The 20,702-nt window shown below is 42.4% G+C and overlaps 1 protein-coding gene across 3 annotated transcripts; it reads right to left on the reverse strand.

The window, feature by feature from the left end:
- Positions 1 to 6,419: 6,419 nt before the first annotated feature.
- Positions 6,420 to 19,665, reverse strand: PYCR1 (pyrroline-5-carboxylate reductase 1). 3 transcript variants are annotated; one of them, XM_081951077.1, is made up of 8 exons: positions 19,409 to 19,665; positions 18,897 to 18,997; positions 16,661 to 16,731; positions 13,043 to 13,222; positions 9,870 to 10,091; positions 9,134 to 9,226; positions 8,614 to 8,777; positions 6,420 to 8,522 (listed from the first exon to the last, which is right to left on the reverse strand). In XM_081951077.1, the coding sequence occupies exons 2-8, from the start codon at positions 18,961 to 18,963 to the stop codon at positions 8,378 to 8,380; spliced, it is 942 nt and encodes a 313-aa protein (XP_081807203.1). In that variant the 5' UTR covers positions 18,964 to 18,997; positions 19,409 to 19,665; the 3' UTR covers positions 6,420 to 8,377. The 3 variants fall into 3 exon arrangements, with proteins under 3 accessions (XP_081807203.1, XP_081807204.1, XP_081807205.1); XM_081951078.1 differs by having other exon boundaries at positions 19,393 to 19,665; XM_081951079.1 differs by lacking the exon at positions 19,409 to 19,665 and adding an exon at positions 19,173 to 19,332.
- Positions 19,666 to 20,702: the final 1,037 nt, after the last annotated feature.

A 20,702-nucleotide genomic window follows, 5' to 3' on the forward strand; every position in this document is an offset into this window, starting at 1 on the left:
TTTTCATGGAAATGATCATATGAAGCAATTATTGAACTTGTTTGATAGGGGCCTGGTCACAAGGTGCTTAGAGGAGACTCATTCTAAGACCCCACCACCACTATTGGTGGGCCTGCGGGGTGATAACAATTAGTAAAGTGTTTATCATCAACTTTGGCCTTCCGTAACTGATCTTGGAGAATGTGATGAATTGTTTGTAGTTCCTGCAAGAGCTGATCCAAGGCTGGGACAGAAGAAGCTGGTGAGGTCAGCAGAAAAAAATGGGGGTGGTTACCATAGTTAGCCAAGAATGGAGGTACGTTGTGAATTATTATAAGCAAACTTAGCCTGTGCTAGGAGGCCTGCCCAGTTATCTTGCTGGTAGTTAATAAAACATCTGAGATATTGCCAGAATCACATTCACCCATTGTGTCTGACTCTAGATGATGTTTGGAAGATTTGGAGCCCTAGACTTTTGAAAAACTTACCAAACTCTGGCAGTGAATTGTAGGCTTAAAATCTGAAATCAAGTGTTCAGTTAGCAGTAGATGCAGTATACAGTAGATATATGATGAAAATAGCCAAGTGGTGTCTTTGGCTGTGGGCAGACCTGGACAAGCTATGCAGTGAGTCATCTTAGTACAAGTGTTTGTCACTACCAAGATTGTCGTGTTACCTTTTGACTTTGATAGATATATTATAAAATCCTAGGATACAGTGGCCCATGGATGTGTTGGGTCATGTAATGGCATGAAAAATCCCAATGATTTGTCTAATAACATCTTTTCCTCTACCACTGGTAGAAGAGGAGGTGACATACCAACTTACATTATCTTGGGTTCATGGATACCAAAAATCTTCACAGTTTGGAAGAAACCAAAGTGGCCTGCAGCTGGGCTATCATGGCATACCAACATCCTTCTCTTAGTTCTCGCTTGTAGTAATTTGTGGCCCAAAGGCGTTTTTGGGATTGGCATAAAGAGCTTGAAACTGAAGGCTGAATTCAGCAATGTTGTCCGGCAGGGGACTCTGCTGCATTAGCAACAGTGTGGCCCATTTAGCAGAATCTCCTAACAAGCTGGTGACAAATCCAAGTATCCAACCCTTAAGTCTGTCTGAGGTAAAATATTCACTTCTTAGGCTCATATAGAGGTTATACTGTGCCCAAAAGGCATGGAATGGAGTCAGCACCCTATCAAACCTTTCTGGGCATGCTATTGAACATTTCTGGTTTGTGTGGTATCGCACTGTTGCTGCTGCTTGCAATGACTAGACTTGCAGAGCTTGTAGCACAACCTGCTGCATGAATGTTTTTGACAGCAAATTGATCCATGACTGTTGTGTCCGGGCAGATGACGTCAGGGAGTTCCCTCCGTCTGCCGGCATCTGCGCTAGCAACAGCCAGGTCGCGTCTGATTGGCTAAGACGCGACCTGGCTGAGAGCGGGGAAACTCTGGCTTCTGTACGCAGCGCCGGAAAGCGTAGTGCCTCGCCACCCAGGATGGAGTGGGGGCGTAGTGGCGCTGCAGGCGTTCGGTTAGTGTCGCCCAGTCCAGAGAATGAACGGGCTGTGGGGCGGCTATTGAGCGAGCGGCACTAAACATTGGAGTGCCGCAACAGCTCAAGAAGAAACTGCACTTCTCATCGTCTGGAGCGTCGCGACGACCGTTGGCTATGAGGTAACACTCGAAGCGCTCCATGAACGCTTCCCACGTCTCGCCATCGCAGCCAAAAGGCACAAAAGTTGGCATTGCCGACATGATCTCCTCAGGAACGGATCAGCCGGCCAGGAGAACAGGTCGCCGGTGCGAGGGTGACCAAAAGACACGCTCGGTGGATTTCGGTGGGTTAGCGGCTGTATCCCACCTTCGTCGCCAGTGTTAAAGCCTGCGCCATCAGGTGCTATCTCGCCTTCATGAGGGCCACCCGGGCATAGTGCGCATGAAATGCCTGGCGCGCAGCTATGTCTGGTGGCCTCGCATTGATGACGAGATAGCCGCCTGGGTGGCCGGCTGCTCCTCCTGCCAACATTCCCGACCGGCGCCACCGGCTGCCTGTCCTAGGGAATGGGAATTGCCTCGTGGTCCTTGGTCCCGTCTTCACGTGGATTTCGCGGGCCCCTTCAGAGGCCAGGTCTTCATGGTGGTGGTGGATGCATATTCGCGCTGGGTGGAGCTCATCCTCATGAGGTCCACCACAGCCGAGGCCACGATCAGAGAACTGACTAGGCTTTTCGCCACCCATGGCGTGCCGGACGTCATTGTCTCTGATAACGGGCCTCAATTTGCATCCACCGCGTTCCAGCTGTTCCTGGCCTCTCAGGGCATCCGCCATGCCCCAGTCGCCCCATACCATCCGGCTAGCAATGGCCGGGCGGAAAGGGCGGTCCGCTCGGCCAAGGAGGCGTTGGGCAGGATGGATGGGGCTGACTGGCCTTCAAGGGTGGCTGCTTACCTCTTGGTACAGCATGCCACTCCTTGCCCCCTGACCGGGAAGTCTCCAGCTGAGCTGCTGATGGGCCGGCGCCTGCGGACCACCTTGGATAGGTTGCACCCACTCTATTCAAGCGAACAGCCTGGCAACCTGGGGCCCCCTTCCCGCACGTTCCTCCTGGGTGATGCTGTTTGGGCTCAGGCATTCTCAGGGGCAGTCAGGTGGGTGCCTGCCACCGTCTCCGCCATAACCGGCCCCTGTTCTTACAGGGTCCAGCTACATGATGGGACCGAATGGCGGCGGCACCTGGATCAACTGAGGCGCCGCCTGCCCAGCACCAGCGACAACACTCCCGCAAGGTCGACCATCAACGTCGCTGCGCCTGAGCCCTCCAACGTTCTGTTCCCTGGTGCCCTTCCACCAGATATCGTCCGGCCGGTCCAGCTGCCCGGGGCTTCCCCTTCCTTGGACGCCGCCTCCCGGCCGTCCACTATTGTGGGGGTGTCGCCCGTTAGGCGTCAGCCTCCCGGGTTCCAAATGGCCTTCCCCGAGTCAGGCCAGGCCTACCAACAAGTGCCCAGCTCAAGCCCGCCTTCGGCCGCGCCCCCTCGGCCCTGCCTACCTGGGCCTGGTTTTCCTCCGTCAGGGGTGGGCCTCCAAGATGGCGCCCGGAGCTCCACTCCCTTGCGGGAGGAGCTTCCACGGACACCACCTTCCTCTCCGACGCCTCCTGCCGAACTGAGGCGTTCTGGGCGGGTCCGGCGCCGCCCAGAATATTTACGTGACTACGTTTGTGCGTCGCTTGCACATGCGCAGTCACTGGGGGGGAAGGAGTGTTGTGTCCGGGCAGATGACGTCAGGGAGTTCCCTCCGTCTGCCGGCATCTGCGCTAGCAACAGCCAGGTCGCGTCTGATTGGCTAAGACGCGACCTGGCTGAGAGCGGGGAAACTCTGGCTTGGGGATTGGCTGGTTCGTCTGACAGCTTCGTATAAATAGCTGTCAGACGAACCCTGCATTGATTCTCTCCTGTATTTGACTGTTAACTGCTCTGTTAATAAAAGTTGGTTGAATTCTCCTCACGACTCGGCTCGCCTTTCGTTCGCATTTAACAATGACAATTTCCATTGCTATGTGGCCAGTAGTTAATTACTCTCCCTAGGTGACTGGGACTTAGGCTGGTGACCATCTGTTCTGTCCTGGCCCACAGAAATCATAGGTGGTACTAATAGACATCAAAACATTCTATTTTGAAAGAGAACTCTGATGGCAAAAGGTCTGAGCAACTAAGAAGGCAGCTAAGGGGTTGATGATGTACACGATGGTGAGATACAAAGAGAGTTGTCCCCACACAGATCTGTGAAATGTGAGATGCGTGGCTCCTCTTATATATGAGTGGCATGACCAGGATTGTTTCTCTCGACAGGTCAGGGTTTTCTGGCCAATAGTTTTTGTTCAGCCCTCCTCTCCTCCGTGCTAGCTCTGCCTCTTTTGACTTCTAGTGATAACTGTCTTTCTTGGTTGCTAAGCAACTCGTCCAGCTGAATCCCCTAAGGCTGATGATTCTGCTCCTTTTCCAAATCTGAACTGGCCACTGCACTGAGAGATGCTGCAAAAATCATGGGGTGGTACCTTCACATTCAGATAAAGTTGTTTCGGATTGCACCCCAGTGTCATTCTCACTCCAGTGTGCTTTGCTGTCAGGCATACATTTGATCATAAATAACACAGTGATTAGAAAGTGAATTTATTATTGTTTATTACTAGCATATTTTCAAATACTATAATTGCTGAAATAGTCTCTAATCAAGAAGTGGGTGTATAGAGATAAGCACAGTAGCTTTCTGCAAATTGGAATACAGGTAATCCTCAATTTAGGAGTACAATTCAGCCCAACATTTTGTGTTGCTAAGCAAAATAGTTGAGTTTTGACCCATTTAAAAACCTTTCATGCCACAGTTAAGTGAATCACTGTAGTTTTTGAGTTAGTAATACAGCTGTTAAGTAAGTCTGCTTTCTTCACTGACTGCTTTTAGAAAGTCACAAAAGGTTATCACATGACCCTAGTTTACTGCAACCGTCATAAATACATGCCAGCAGTGGTGAAATTCATTTTTTACTACCGGTTCTGTGGGCGTAGCTTAGTGGGCATGGTGTGGCTTGGTCAGTGTGGCAGGGGAAAGATACTGCAAAATCTCCATTCCCACCTCACTCCAGGGGAAGGATACTGCAAAATCTCTATTCCCATCCTACTCTGGGGCACGCCAGTGGCAGCATTTGCCGATTCTCTGAACTATTCAAAATTTCTGCTACCAGTTCTCCAGAACCTGCTGGATTTCACCCCTGCATGCCAGTTGCCAAGCCTCAAATTTTGATCACATGATCATGGGGATTTGTGACTGTGTAAAAAACGGTCATTTTTCAGTTCTATTGTAACTTTGAATGGTCATTGAAGGGTTATGAGAGCTACCTTTGAGTGTTATTTATGTGCACTATTTATACAACTTCAGAAAAAGCAGAGAATATGACAATGGCAGACATGTAGAGCCCGTTTTTTCACTGCATTATATTGTAAGTGGATGTTAATAGTAACTCAGATCAATGTTTTGTACTGGTTTCTGCTAATTTGTTGCCAAGGATAGTTGATATGTGGCAGTCATAGGATAATTGCTGATAGGAGATAGAAGGAAACAATCCCAAACATCACAAAATAAACAATGAAGCATTTAAAAATAAATATTTTGGAATGAAAATCACGGTTTCTGGACTAAAATACTGAAAATCCACAAGGTAAGCATTACACGCAGGTAAGTAATATTTATTACTTACAAAAGTTCTGCATGAAATAATTTCTATTTCTTTTCCATTTTGGAGGAGGGGGGGACACAAAAAATACTATTAAACAGAGTCTAGGAGGAGGTTTAAATAAACCAGAATTTAACCAGCCAGTCAACTTTTAAAGATAGGAAGCAAAGAAAAACAGAAACTTCAAAAAATGAAGTTAAAACCAGGCATCCTTAAGAAAACAAACTGCCAGAGGAAAGATGGATGACTGGTGACTTTCCAGCAGCTCTCATATGGAACTGCAATCTTCAAGATTCCTCTTCTCAGATGTGTTCACGATCACCCAAAAGCTATCTTGGGTCATTCCTACACGTCCCCATTCAAATACAGGGAGCAGGACTGCCAAAGAATCAGTTTTGGTAGCAAATCAGTAGATTGTTGGCAGGAGAAAGAAAAATTCCTACTGTTCAGCAAGTCCACACTTTGTTTTCTAATTCATTCTTTCCTTTTTCTTCTTTACTTATATAAAAAATAACAGAAGAAAAATGAAAACCTCTTCAAATAAAACAAGCATATTAATCTTGTGAGACCATCACCAATACAAAATACGGGGTTTATAAATGTCATAAAGTACAGTTCTATATGTATATGGATTTTACAGACTAAAAAACCCCAAATATTTTTATGTCACATTTTGAGAAAGAAATAATTCAGCCATATCTGTTTGGAAGCCAGATTCCCCATCTGCTTGGCCAATAGACTAACTATCCCATTTAGAAAACTTACACACCAACATTCAAGTGAGAAAATCAGACTGAAGAATTGGAGTGAGAAGGAAAAGCTATGTGCCTTTCAAATTCTTCAAAAACTGACCCTCTTTCAGACCACCAAAATAAACAGAAAAAAACTTACAAACAAACCTTACTGCTTTATTTTAAAATATGTATCAGCTTCAATCCTATAGGCGTGTGATAATCAAAATTTTCTCTATAATATGTATTTCTTACATATACTTGTCAGCTTTGTTCTAAATTAAAAACCAAACTGCTTATACAACCAAATCTTCTATCAGTTTTCCAAGATACTGATAGACAGTACTCTACTATATTTTTACTCCCTCAGCCCAATTTTGTTCCATCTCTTCCATTCAAGGAAGTGGGAAAAGCAAGATCTTTGATTGATGGCCGAGTTTCTTTGTTGAAGGGAAGGCAAGAAAGAAAACACCTGAGGTTACACACGCTTACTTTAATCATTAATGCAATCAGGAGACAAAAGTAGTCAAATGTAATTTTAAATTGAAAAATGCAGACTATCAGTGTTCCATTCATAAAGATTTCCCAAAAAATAGTATGTACAAGTTGCAGCAAGTACCTAAAGCACAAAACATTTTCTCCTCTAATTCTTTGACCATTTGGGTAGTCATAAAAAAATAAGCTAAAGCTTCACCCCAAGAGAATCCTGCTTCATATTCCTTTGGATACAGTTTAACTCTAGATCATTGTCACTTTAATATTATTTAAGAAGTTTCCTGAGTTCAGATGTAACAAGAAGCGTGGTTTGTTTAAAGACAGAATGGATGTTTTTGAGCTCCCTCTTATAGGTGTAAAAGATGGGAAAGAATTCACAAAATAAAAGCCACTGCTCCTATTATGTGTATTCCAGAATATAGGAAAAAATGACAAGAAAAGACTAGAATAAGTCTTTAAGGCAGGAAGAGGACAATGATGAAGTAGTACAGAATTGCTCTGCCCTTGATTTTTGTGGGCACAATCACCACCTACATATTCGCAGTCTTTGGGATCTTTAGCAGGACCTGCATGCTGAAGCTCCCAATTAGTTCAGAACACATCTGCCTCCAGGATATAAAGAGACTTAAGTTTTACAGATAAAGGCTAAGTTCTGCTTTTCTCAGCAGAAAAATATTTTACTCAAAAGCAATATATAACACAATATCCATGTCCTAGAAAGGGCAGGGAGCATTTTAGCAAATCAAGACTCTAGCCTTAAAAGAAATAAGAGAACTGACTTCTCTGCACCTCACTATAATAAGGTCTTAGATTTCAGGTCTACTTAGAAGGTATACCTCACAACTATTTTCCCCCTCTCCCATTTTGCAGCCTTAGCAAGCTTCAAGTCTTAATACTTATCTATTAGAGGAATGCTGTGAATAAATCCAATAAATTCATGATTAGAGCACTAATGCATCTGTTACTCATTCTTGCATCATAGTACTGTTTGTTATTTCTGACTTTGGTACCAAAATGTTAATACCTTGTGTTAATAGCTACTCCACTGTGAAAATCAAAATTACGTATGAATAATCTCCACACAATTTGAACAACTTTCAGACATGCCATAGCAGATTCTGAACCTAGATAAGATTTCTTACAGTTTACGTACTAGAAGTTTGCACATTACCTGCATGAAAATGAAAAGTAAAAATCTTGGGCAAATCCAATTTAAGAAGCAAGAAATGAGAAAGAGCTCTGCTAAAGCCTGGGAAGTTGCTGCCAGTCAGAGTAGACGCAATATGTGGCCAAACAGAGAATCAGACGGATCTGTTTAAAACAGATTCTTATGTTCTTATGGAATGAATAGATTATAGACTACTCTAGATACTTTTTGCAGCATGTAAGTCCAGACAAATAACCTATATGAAATCTAAAAGCAGTAGACAAACAATTGTTTGATTAAAATGAGAGACATTGCAGAAACAAGATATGAAGAGTCTGTTTTTACCCTGTATATGTGTGTTTGTATGTGTGTGAGTGAGAAGAATGAAACAATGAATGAATGCAAGTGAACAAGACTTGGAAATACTTGGATACTGCTTTCTGTTTGACTATGTAATTATTTCTCTGGATCATCTGTTGTGTAAATCAGTTATGAGGTTAAGTAGGAAAATTTGGACTGAAAAATGTAAACAAATCATCTGTCAAGTTCAAATGAAGACTGCTGTAGTTTCCTCCTTAAGAGAACTGGCTGAAAAAAAATACTTTCCCCCTCAGCCTCCAAGAACATTGCCCTATCTACTATACTTTAATAATTGCTTCTGGAAATTTAAATGCCTTTCTTTCAGCATTTCGAGTCCAGGACACCTCTCCCCCCACCAAAACACCCCACTTTAAAATGATGTTCCCTTCAAAGAAAAATAAAACAGGCTCAGGCAAGGCCTGGGTCTCTTCACTGCTTCTTGTTGCCAGGATTCTTCTTGTTGAATAGGCTGACTTTGTTGGCAGAGGAAGATTCTAATTTCACTTTATCCATTAAGGTTTTCTTAATGGCAGCTGGGGAGACTTTCTCCTGGTCAGCTAAGCACTGTAGTTCCCTGTTGAAGACAGAGAATGGATTAACAAATCAAAAATCACAACTCAAGGGGTGTGTGAGAGGGCATTTCTTTTTGCTATGTGCAAGCATACCGTGTCCTGATGCAGGATGCCTCCACAGCATTGATGAGCAGTGAGCGGAAACCACCACTCTCTAGGAAGTGGAGAGCATAGATGGTAGCACCTCCTGGCGAGCAAACATTGTCCTTAAGCTGTCCAGGGTGCTGCTCAGAATCCAACAGCATTTTGGCAGCTCCCTATGGTATTGGGTAGACAAGACAAAGGCAACTTAGGGGATAGGAGCAATACGTTACTTTAACCTATATTTAGCTGGATCCTTTGAGGGAGAAAACGTAAATTATGGCAGACAGAGTTCTTTAAAACTGCAAATTGGCCATTGAATTAAAAAGAATCTGACCTGTCCCACACATGATTGAGTGATCCAATAGTATTTCTGTTTTTTGTACTGTACTTTCATAGCTGGGTGGAAATGAAATTCTTTGAATTTCAAACACCAGTTTTTTTAAAAAAATAATTTGACATTTTTCCTATCAAATATTAGGAAGCAGAGTAGTCAATGACCACTCTGATAATCACAAGTTAAGACACTGACCAACAAGGCTTGAGCTCCCAATCGGACCGCTAGCCTGCGAGGAAGGCCCATCTTCACCCCTCCATCTGCCAGGGCATCCAGGGCTGTGAATGCCTAGGAAATCAGTAGTTAAAAGAGAAGTAAACATTCTGAAAGTGGAACATAACAATGCAATGTATTTTTCTGATTATCTAAATCATGACTATTATCCTTCTGACCTTTCCTATTACCTACTCCTGTTGGTATCTTATGACTATTACTTGTTGGTTGTATCTTATAATTTATGATTTATCACTTTGTTGCGTGTATGTATACTAAGAGCTTATGCATCAGAGACAAATTCCTTGTGTGCCCAATCACACTTGGTCAATAAAGATTATTCTATTCTGTACTGTTCTGTTCTAAGCAGAGTACCTCAATCCAGTGCCCTCTAACTGTGTTGCAGCTACAATGTCAAGAACTTCCAATGTGTAGACTGAGCAACTGCCGTATTCCAGAATTTTAACAGTGGGTCCTTGTCGGTAGTCTAGGACTGTTTAGAATAAATCACCTAGAACTCCAATAACTCTAATGACATCTAGGAAATCAAGCACTCGGTTATAAAGCCTCATTCTCAAATATTGCAAGCCAATCTGCCTCCTTGTTAAAATAAGATATAGCATAAAATTAGTTACATTTCTACATATGACCTTCCCCCCCCCCAAAAAAAAAACTTTTATATCCTTTTCAAAGAATGCAGCAAAGGCATGGCACATACATAAGCAGGTCCACTGCCACTGAGTCCTGTCACAGCATCTATCAAATCTTCTTCCACTTCAGTACAGAAGCCCACACTTGCCATCAGCTGTTCTAAGAGCTTCCCATCTTCCACTTCTGCATGCGTGCCTGTGGCATAAACGGTGGCCCCTTCCCGCACAATGACTGGTGTATTTGTCATGCACCTGATCACTTTTGGGGTGGGGCAGAAGGCAGAAAGTTTCTTGAGACAAAAATAAGAGAAACAATTCAGGATACTTAATTCAGAACTTTTTAAAAATAGATCAGACTAGTGCTCTAGAAAATCCAACTGTGCCAGGTTACAGACAGGTAGGAAAGAATCAGTGCATGTTCATTTGATACCCATAGAGTGTCTCTTCATATCTTTAAATGAAATATGGCCAGGTGAGGGCAGAAATTTCAGCTAGGAACCTGTTTTTCTCCCTAAGCACTTATTTCTTATTCATATATCAGAAGATCCTTACAGAAGAAATACTGGAAGTTTTAAAAGCACTGCATCTGGATTCCCCAACTTGGTGCCTTCCAGATGCATTGCAATTCCATTTTATTGAGGGATTGATCATTCTAGAAGTTATAATCCCAGCACAAGATGCCAAGTATAGAAAAGCTAAGTTATACACAGATTCCTGCCTCATTGCCCCACTTGCAATTTAAGGAATGTCCATAGGGTGGCATATTACATAGGATAATTTATCAAAATTTATGACAATTAGACGCATTATGAGAATTCAATCAGAATAACAACTTATTAAACATATACTAATTTATGTTAATTTATTCAGGCTAATAACCATAATTTATTAACTCGTAATTTAGCAATTCATGCTAATTTATTTAGATTAAGAATCATAATTTATGACAATTTATCTGGGATAACAATCATGATTTATGATAATATATATCCAGAATAATGATTTATGGTAATGTATTAAATTATGGTAATTTATCCAGAATAATGATAATAATGTATAATTAATTCACCACGCTAATTTATTAATTTTTGGTTTACTAATACATGATAGTTCATCTGGGTAATACTCATAACATATAATTTATCCAGGGTAATAATGATTTATAATATATTAATTCATAATTTATTGGGCAATATCCACAATTTATACTATCTGGTATAATATTCATAATTCATAACAATTTATGCTAATTTAGAACAAGCTATGCTATTTTATTCAGGTTGATAAACATAATTTATTCATGCCAATTCATGCAGGGTGATAACCAGCTTACTTACAAAGCTATTTACTAGATCAGAGGTTCCCCATCTTTTTCGGTTTGCGGCTCCCATAACACTTCGGATTTTTTCCGAGGCTCCCTTAATAGGTACATCCAATTTTTTTTAATTTTTGACTTTTTAAGGATTTGGAAATCTACTTTTTAGTTCGTTAAGGTTAGGTTAATTGAAAAATAAATTAAACACGAGCTTTAAATTCACAATTTATTGAACATCGTTTAATGATTTAAAATTATTAATGGGATGGATGGGCTTGTTGTTCGCTGCACAACTTCTCAAATCTTGGATCAGAAAAATAGCTTTTGAAAAGTAACTTAACCACCACACTAGCCCAGTGGTGGGCAACCTTTTTTTTCAACTGAGCCAAATCTCGCCAAAACCACGATTGAAATTTATTTGGAGAGCCGCTCTTGCTTAGCAACCAAAATTTTGGGCTCAATTGTGGTCATATGTTGTTTTTCTTTCTTTCTTTCATCTCTCTCTCCCACTTTCTTTCTTTTTTTCTTTTTCTTTTTCTTTCTCTCTCTCTCTCTGGCTCTTTGTCTCTCTCTCCCTCCCTCCCTCTCTGTCTCCCTCTGTCATTTTCTCTGGGTGTCTATCTGTCTCTCTCTCTCTCTGTATCTCTGTCTCTCTCTCCTCCTTCCCCCATCTCTGTCACTCTGTGTGTGTGGGTGTGTCTGTCTCTCACTCATTCACTTGATCACTCACTCTGTGTGTGTCTCTCTGTCTATCTTTCTCTCCCTCCCCCTCTCTGTCTCTCTCTGTCTCTCTCTCTCTCTGTGTGTGTGTGTGTGTGTGTGTGTGTGTGTGTGTCTCCCTCTGTCTCTCTCCCCTCCCTTCCTCTCTCTCTGTCACTCTGTGTATGTGGGTGTGTCTGTCTCTCACTCATTCACTTAATCACTCACTCTGTGTGTGTCTCTCTCTCTGTCTGTCTATCTTTCTCTCCCTCCCTCCCCCTCTGTGTGTGTGTGTGTGTGTGTGTGTGTGTGTCTGTCTGTCAGTCTCTCTCTGATTCCCTCCCTCACTCCCTCTCTGTTCCTCTCTCTATCTGTCTGTCTCACTCACACAGACACACACTGTGGTCACCACAGTGTGTGTGTGTGTGAGTGAGACAGACAGACAGACAGAGGAACAGAGAGAGGGAATGAGAGAGGGAATCAGAGAGAGACTGACAGAGACGAATCAGAGACGTACTTTTAGCTACCTGGCAGCGGCGTTTTGCCTTGGGGGGCTCCTCAGAACATCCCAAGACTTCGGAGGGAAGTTTACAGCCCTCCCTCGGAACGCTTCGGAGGGAAGCTTCTGCAAAGCAAGGCGAGTGGCAACAAGTCTCCCAGGCTTTAATTTGCCGAGCTGTGCGCACGCGCCTGTTTTCCACGGCGTGGAGCAGCGGCGAGATTCTGCGCGGCGAGCGATGATTCCAGGGGCCATCCGGGAAGATGAGGAACGCGAGGGGGACCCTGCCCCCCCCCCACTGATGCCCCCCGGAATCATCGCTCGCCGCCCAGAATCTCGCCGCTGCTCCACACCGTGGAAAACAGGCGCGCGCATACAGCTCGGCAAATTTCAGCCTGGGAGACTTGTCATGCCCGGGCTTTTGCAGAAGCTTCCCTCCAAAGCCCGAGAGGAGGGAGGGAAGCGGGCGCCCGGCTTCGCGGCGCCCTTATGACGATAGCGCGGCTCCCCAGGGAGCCGCGGCGCACACTTTGGGAATCACTGTACTAGATCATCAACCAGCGATATAACAAGGTTTCCTCTTCTTTCTATATAAGCAAAGCAATTATATTTGTTGCACTATCACCACCCACATTATTAGTTTATTCTTCAGAATTGTCTGCTAGCTGCCCTTCTCTTGCACTTCTATAGACCCAAGAAACCTAATACAGATGAATGCTGATTCTCACCTTTTCAATTGAGTTGATAGTAACACCAGCAGCACACGAGACTACAATATGTCGATCTTCTATGTCTGAGCCAATTTCATCCAATATAAAGGGAATTATCGGAGGTTTCACTGCCAGAAACAGGACATCACTGTTTTTAACCGTCTCCTTGTTGCTTATGGTGAAATTTACACCCATTTTCTGGAATTAAGAAGTTGAATAGCAATTGATGAAGCATCTCTTTCTTTGTGCTGATATTATAAGGACAATTGGACTAAGCATTAAACCAGACAAGCTTGGACACACATTTATTTTCCTAGAACTACAAAGGGAAAATAAACTTGATAGATTAAAGCCAAAATAATCTCACATCTTGATTTCAAATGGGCAAAAAAATGAGGCAAAGAAAGATTCAACTGTTTTGACTACTGGGGTTCGGATGAGGGTTTTTTTGTGTGGAAATAATTGCACCAGCTTGCAGAAAAACTGAGATAGAGAGGAACTTCTTCGAAGAATATATATCCTATTTGGAGCGTGTTTAGTATCTAGCTGTATATTCAATTTTAACATTTATGGTAATGCTATGTTACCATGTGCTATGATGACTGTAGTACAGGTAGTTCTCGACTTACAACAGTTCATTTCGTGACCAAAGTTACAACAGCACTGAAAAAAGCAACGTCTCACCATTTTTCACAGTTACAACTTTGTAGCATCTCCATAATCACATGATCAAAATTCAGACGCTTGGCAACTGGTTCATATTTATGACCATTGCTGTGTCCTAAGGTCATGCAATCACTTTTTTCAGCCTTCTGAAAAAGCAAAGTCAATGGAGAAGCCAGATTTACTTAACAACTGAGTTATTAACTTATCAACTGTGGTGATTCACTTAACAATTGTGGCAAGAAAGATCGTAAAATGGGGCAAAACTCACTTCACAAAGTCTTGACTTAACAACAGAAATTTTGGGCTCAATTGTAGTCATAAGCTGAGGACTACCTGTATTTATATATGAAAATTTTATATATATATTTTATGATCAAAACCTCAGATATTCCTCACTTTAAGAACAGGCCTGGTCTCAACTAGATTCTAGGAATATGATAGAAACTAAGGACTAAACAATGCATTATGGATACAAATAATGAATACAGGATACAAATAACGAATACATATACAAATATGAATACAGATAACACATAATTCCTTTACCAATGACACCATAAGTAATGATAACTGACAGAAGCAAGGCGGTGATTGAATGTATCAAATCTTCTCTATATGTTTTAAAATATCTATTTGTAACAGAAGAAATAATTAAAAACGGATTATATCTTCCTCCCAACAAGTATTTCCATACTATTATCTCATCCTAATGTTATTTTTCAAGTGAAAAAAACAAACTATGAAAGTATCGGTTGACCTTGAGAAATGACTGTAATGGAGACTTTCCATTATGGTCATATGTCATGGCAGTCTTTAGGTGAAAGGTGTCACCTAACGAGCCCCCCCCCCCACTCCTGCTCTCCCCAGTGAAACATAAAAAGAACATGCTAAGAGGAATGTGGGGTGCTTCCTGGGTGGGGGAGGTCTCGTAGAGGTCCAAGCCTGCCTGCCCCATCCCTCCCAAGGCCTCCTCCACCACTGACACCCTGTGCTCCACTTCCCATGCCTAGGGCCCTCACATGCCTCTTCCCACTACCACCACATCCTCCCAGGCCTTAGATCTGATTCCCACCCCACCCACCAGGCAAAATACCCTTCTTCTCACTTACCTGTCCGGCTTTCCATTGTGCTGATATGACTTCCTTTTTTGCAGGGTCATATGGCACAGTTCCAAAAGTAGCTGCCATTTTGTCCCCACCCACAAAATGGCAGCAACATTCAGGTCATTGCCAACATCTGGGTGACAAATTGCTTCATTTTGCTACCTTAACCAAGATCTCCACAGTGCTGCAGAAGCTTTCTGTAACATTTAGACGGTTCTGAGGCACTGTGCTGCAGACCTCTCTAAGGCAGCAAAATGAAGCAATTTTTCTGGTGGCTGCCATTTTGTCCTTTCTACAAATGGGCGAGACAAAAGGGCATCCACATTTGGATCACCATTGCCTGGCCCAGGGACACATGGCCTGCTTGCCTTCCATACCACGAGGTCCGGAGAGCTTCAAAAGTTAAGTATGTGGCATGATGGGTGTGTTGGGAGAAGGCCCAAGTGCTGCGGGGTTTCAACGGGTGGGATGGGGGGGGGGGGCTGCAGGCCTGCTGCAGCCATTGTGACTTTGAAATGAAGTTACCATACTTTTTGGACTATAAGACACACTTCCTCCCCCCCCCCCAAAAGAGGGTGGATATGTTGGTGCGTGTTATACACCGAATACAGCCATTTTTGGCCTCCAGAAACCCCGCCCTGCACATCCCGTTTTCGCCATAACCAGACTTGTTTTTCACGAAAACGAGGCACACAGGGGGTTTGGGAGGCCTGTAGAGAGCTCCTAGGGGCTGCGTAGGACAAAACTCTGCTGCGTGGGAGGGTTGGGAGGCAGAAAATGGGCCAGTTTTTCATAAAACTGGCCCATTTTTGTCCTCCCCGGCCCTCAGGAGCACTCTGCAGGCCTCCCAAACCCTCTGCGTGGTCCATTTTTGTGAAAAATGGGTGAAAAATGGGCCGGTTTGTAGACTCCCAAACTCCCCAGGAGTGCCATTTTTTGCTCTCCCGTCGCCAGGAGCACTCTGCAGGTCTCCCAAACCCTCTGTGTGCCCCATTTTTTCAAAAAACAGGACATGCAGCAAGTTTGGAAGGCCTGCAGAGTGCTCCTGGGGGCCGGGAAGGGCAAAACCTTTTTTTTCTTGTTTACCTCCTCAAAATCTTGATAACGTCTTATACTCCAGTGCGTCTTATAGTCCAAAAAATACGGTATATGTGATTTTGGGTAGTCTGTCATAATTTTGAATATCCGTTAAATTGCCTGCTGTACCTTGAGGATCCCATGTATATGCTTTTCTGAGTAACATTAGCCCTACTTTTTTCTCTCAATTTTTCTTTTTTATAGGAGTGAAACGTATCCCAATTCTAGTACAGTGAACAGAAAAAGTTCTGAGTAGGAAGTTTATTTCCTGTAGATATAATATCAGAGCCAAAAAAGCCTAAACTATCTCAGTACATGGATGAAGCATGAAATGCCCAAGTTCTTAATGGAACTACAAGCCAGTATTCTGGTTTACCACTAAAAGTATTCTGCTCCCTGTTGTTCATATCACATCCACTGGATCCCTCTGCTAGTAGTCACAGTTAAAAAAAGTTGTATGCTTTGTGGTTGATGACTATGATGTATAAACTAGGAGTTCTACTTTATTCATCTTGAAACAAGCCAGACTGGTGCCACAATTTTGTTTTTTGCATCAGGGTTGTTTCAAGATGAAACCAGCAAGATTCTTGTCAAGTTATGTAAGGAAATTAAACCAAAAACACCTGATTTGTTAGTTGGATTCACTGCCAGGAGTCATCAGTGACATCAATCAAAGCAGTGTGCACATCATGTATGAAGAGTTCAGTATACAAACACAGCTACCAAGAGTTTTATGAGAGTTTTGAGAGCAGAAAAGAGGCATTTTAATATTTCAAATGCTATAACCTACCCTCAAGCCTGATACTGTTGGGAGATCAGTGTCTGGTGAGCTTGCTGTTATCTTGTGGGCTGCCAAAACCCCTAGAAAAATAAATATTATGTTTCATTTTGCTATAGCTTCCTACATCTTATTCAAGTGATGATTCAGTTCTTATCAGAGGCATGCTGTATTATAAGACGCACCTTTTTGTCTCCCCAAAGGGGGTGAAAATGTCTGTGCATCTTATAGACCCAATACTGCCAAAGCCCCTCCCACCCTCTGGCCATTTTCTGGTATGCCGTTTTTAGGCCTTTTTTTAACCTGTTTTCTGGCCTTTTTTGGCCCATTTTTGAGGCTTTTGGGGCCTGGTTTTGAGGCTTTTTCGGGCCTTTACAAAAAAAAACCGCTTCCCCAAAAAGCATCGAAAATGGCCCCAAAAAATGCCTCAAAAATGGCCCGAAAAAGGCCTAAGAATGGGCTGAAAAAAGCCTCAAAAATAGGACAAAAAACCCTCAAAAATGGCCCCCCAAAAGGCTCAAAAATGGGCTGGAAAAAAGCCGCAAAATGGGCCAAAAAAAGCTGAAAAATGGCCCCCCAAATGCCTATAAAATGTGTAGAAAAAAGGCTGGAAAAGAGCCAAAAAAGGGCCCAGAAAAAAGTCTCAAAAATGGGCCCAAAAATCCTCAAAAATGCCCCCCCCCAAAAAAAAAGCCTTTAAAATGTGTAGAAAAAAGGCTGGAAAAGGGCCAAAAAAAGGCCCACAAAAAAGGCTGAAAATACAGAGGCCAAAAACCTTTTTTGTTTTGTTTTGTTTTCCTTTTCTAAATTTAGGTGCATCTTATAGTCAGGTGTGTCTTATAATCTGAAAAATACGGTAGTTAGTGTTTTACAGCCCCACTTAGATGGGGTTCCTCCAGTGGTGAGAGAGTTCAGTGGTGAGAGAGTTCAGCTTGGTGGGACTTTCAGCCTGGAGTCCCAACAGACTGAGAGAAATAGAAGAGGAAGGTCACTCAGCCATTTTTCCATATTATAGCAACAATGTAGGACATGTGAGGAGTTTCCTCCTCTATTTAAAGTATCATTTCTCCCCCCCCTCCTGCTTGACCACTTGACTCATAAAGAACTCATTTCCCCTCCGTAGTTGCATGAAACCAGTTTTCTTTTTATCATAATTGACTAAATAAATCTAGATGACCACTAGAGGACACTAAAGGATCTTTTTCAGTATTTCTTTACTGCCATCTAGCTCCATTAAATTTTTGATGCCCAGCTCTGGTAGTCCTACAATCAGGTTTGTTGGAGCCTGGCATAACCTGCTCTGCCTGCCTCTTCTGTTTTCATTATATTCTTGCTACTATCATCACGTCTCTTCTCAATACATCCATTTTGTTTTTCAGTCTCTCATCCAATTTTTTTATTACCTCTTATCCAATTGTAGATTTTCACATTTTTTTAAATGAAGAGATACTGAAATTTAGTGATGTATTTTTTTAAAGTAAAGGAACATTCAAAACGAAGGCAAAGTTCATGCAGAACTACACCCTTGAGAACTTTGTTTTTAAATCTATGGAAAGTTCTGTGCTGTCTTTTGCAATGTTTGCAGTGTCATGACCACTAAGCCACTCTTCTAGCCTGTAATTATACTATTTCGTAAGAAATAAAGAAAAAACCTGCTAGAAATTAGGAGGGGCTTCTAGGTTTCTGGTTGCTGTATTTGAGTATTTAAATGCACCTTGGATTTTCCTAAAAATATAGCATACATATACCTGCTTGTATCTCATTAACATTTTCCCAACAATACTGTAACAAGTTAATAGGGAGAGAGTAGTAATATGGTAACATGAATTCCAAAATACAAAAGGGGATTTTAGTTTCAAACTTGTGTCTCTCTCTACTGTATTCCAGCAAAAGTAGCACTATATCTTCATTACTACAAGTTCATTACACAAAGTATGCTTGAATCAAGGAAAACATAAAAATCTGAGAAACAAATAGATAGATACCACAAGTGACCAGGATAAAAATTTAGGACCATTTCTAATGTTTAGAAATATATTTAAGTTATTACATGCACATTACTTGATTACACATGGTTAATTAAATAACACAATTGGCTTAGTCTGCACAGTATACTAAACCAAAAGCAAACAAACCACATGGCATCTAACATACTGTGCAAATGTTAAGAAAGTTGCAGAATTAAATACAACACTGATCTATCAGTGAGTTTATTGCAAATCAGTTCCAATTTCTGGCACTTGCCTACCTGCTGCCGTGAAGCCCCTCGCTAAGGAAAAGGCGAGCTGCCCCGCACCGATGAATCCCACACTCATGGTAACAAGTTTCAAGAAGCGACCTAAGAGATCCCTGGTATAAAAAAAAATGATAATATCAACTAAACGTGCCGGTGATAGTAATATAATTATTGCAAATTACAGGAACGGTCTTCAGGTTTTGCACTGGATTTAGAGAATGGGTAGATTCAAGTATCTGGGAGGGGGGGAAAGTTTAGAAGGGCTGCTGCAGGATTCCTAAGACTCACCCTCAACTTGACATCACAGCTCATTTAATCTTTTTCCTTTCTTGGAGCCGGCTCCACCTCCCACCTGCTGCTCTGCTTTTCTTCCTGCCCATCCTACCGTCCCTGTCCCTCGAAAGCGATCGTCCATTCCCTTTGCATCGCTGATCGACCCTTTCCATACTCTTCAGGTTCTCCCCTGACCCACCCACCCCCAATACGCGTCTCTATAGAGCCCACTTACCCCCTAGCGAACAAACCTGATACTCCCACGTGGCTCCTTCAGAATCGGAGGGGTGGTGGTGAAAAGAAGCCGTGGCAAAGCACAGGACAAAGATAATTCCTCAGCCAATCCGAATGAGAGGGTGTGGCCTCCTTGCCTTCGCCTTCAATCAGCTGCTGAGCAAGCGCATCGCCCGCTTGCTATTGGAGTAAGCTTTGTTGCAGTTGCATCAGTCGACCTTCCACGAAGGCCGCGAAGGACTGACTTCTTCGAGCGATGCTCGGGCTTTGTTTTTTGCCGGTAATGGCTGCTACATCCTGGGCGTTTCCACGATTAGTACGATACATTACGGGTTCACGATTGCGCTGCCTCCTGGGAATTGTAGTCTCAGGTTAAAAAAAAAACACCTGTTTGAAAAAATAGGTAATAGAACAATAGTGATATCTCTTAAATGCGGTTCGTGATTTAAAGTGTTTGGAATGAAATTTGCATGGAAACCACATCGTTTGATCCGACAGCAGTATTTTCTAACTGCAATGCTGCTAATTCAACTTTAGGGAGGGGACGGGATTTCCAGTAAGGTATTTTTAATACTCGTCTTGGGTATATGCAGCCTCTTGAAAACTGAAAAGGGAATTTCCAACTCTCCTATAAAGTGAGTTCATTACGGAAGATGAATGATCTGAAATAGTCCTTCTCGGGTTTCTTGTCACCTGTGCTAAGTTGTTTAGTCTCTTGATCATTTAGGTCTATTTTCTGCTCTTCTCCCTTCTCAGCATCCTCAATCTCTCTATATAAATATAATTTTTATTAAGAATTTTAATTACAGTAGTAAAAATTATCACAAACAAAACAAGATACAATGGAAAGAAAGGATAGAAAGTGCAGGGGGAAAGGAAAGAAGGAAAAAGTTACCCTGTGGTAAGATAGGTAGCTAAACAAATAAAAATATAATTAAGAAAAACAATATATAAAGAAGTTTATTCATTATTTTTGGGGTCTTTGCTGCAGTTGTCAGCTCCACTTTCACAGAGCCATTTTCAGTTCCCAATACCTCTATGGAACTCCACTAATTCAGCTTTGTAAATACTTCTTGGTCTCACCTGTGCCCTAAAAATAGTCACACACACACATTCTTTTTAGGACCCTGTAATCCTTTCCTTTCGGGGTGGGGCCGGAGGGATTAAATGGAACTGAGTGTTTACTGGCCAGATTCCCTTCTTGATGCCTATAGCTCCCTGACATTTTCTCTTTGCATCCTGATATAGATATAGATAATATTGATAGAACAATTTGACTTCAATATAATACAGTATGGATTTTCAGAAGTA

The sequence above is a fragment of the Natrix helvetica genome, assembly GCF_964273705.1.
Source record: "Natrix helvetica genome assembly, chromosome: 1".
NCBI classification, from domain to species: Eukaryota; Metazoa; Chordata; class Lepidosauria; order Squamata; family Natricidae; genus Natrix; species Natrix helvetica.

What these genes read in the sequence shown, in the direction of transcription:
- PYCR1 (XM_081951077.1), bottom strand. Translation starts at nt 18,963, where the DNA reads ATGAGTGTGGGATTCATCGGTGCGGGGCAGCTCGCCTTTTCCTTAGCG. An exon ending in CTATCAACTCAATTGAAAAG is followed by an intron (nt 10,092 to 13,042) that starts GTGAGAATCAGC and finishes TTTTGTCTCAAG; the next exon opens with AAACTTTCTGCCTTCTGCCC. An exon ending in GTGGCAGTGGACCTGCTTAT is followed by an intron (nt 9,227 to 9,869) that starts GTATGTGCCATG and finishes CTGATTTCCTAG; the next exon opens with GCATTCACAGCCCTGGATGC.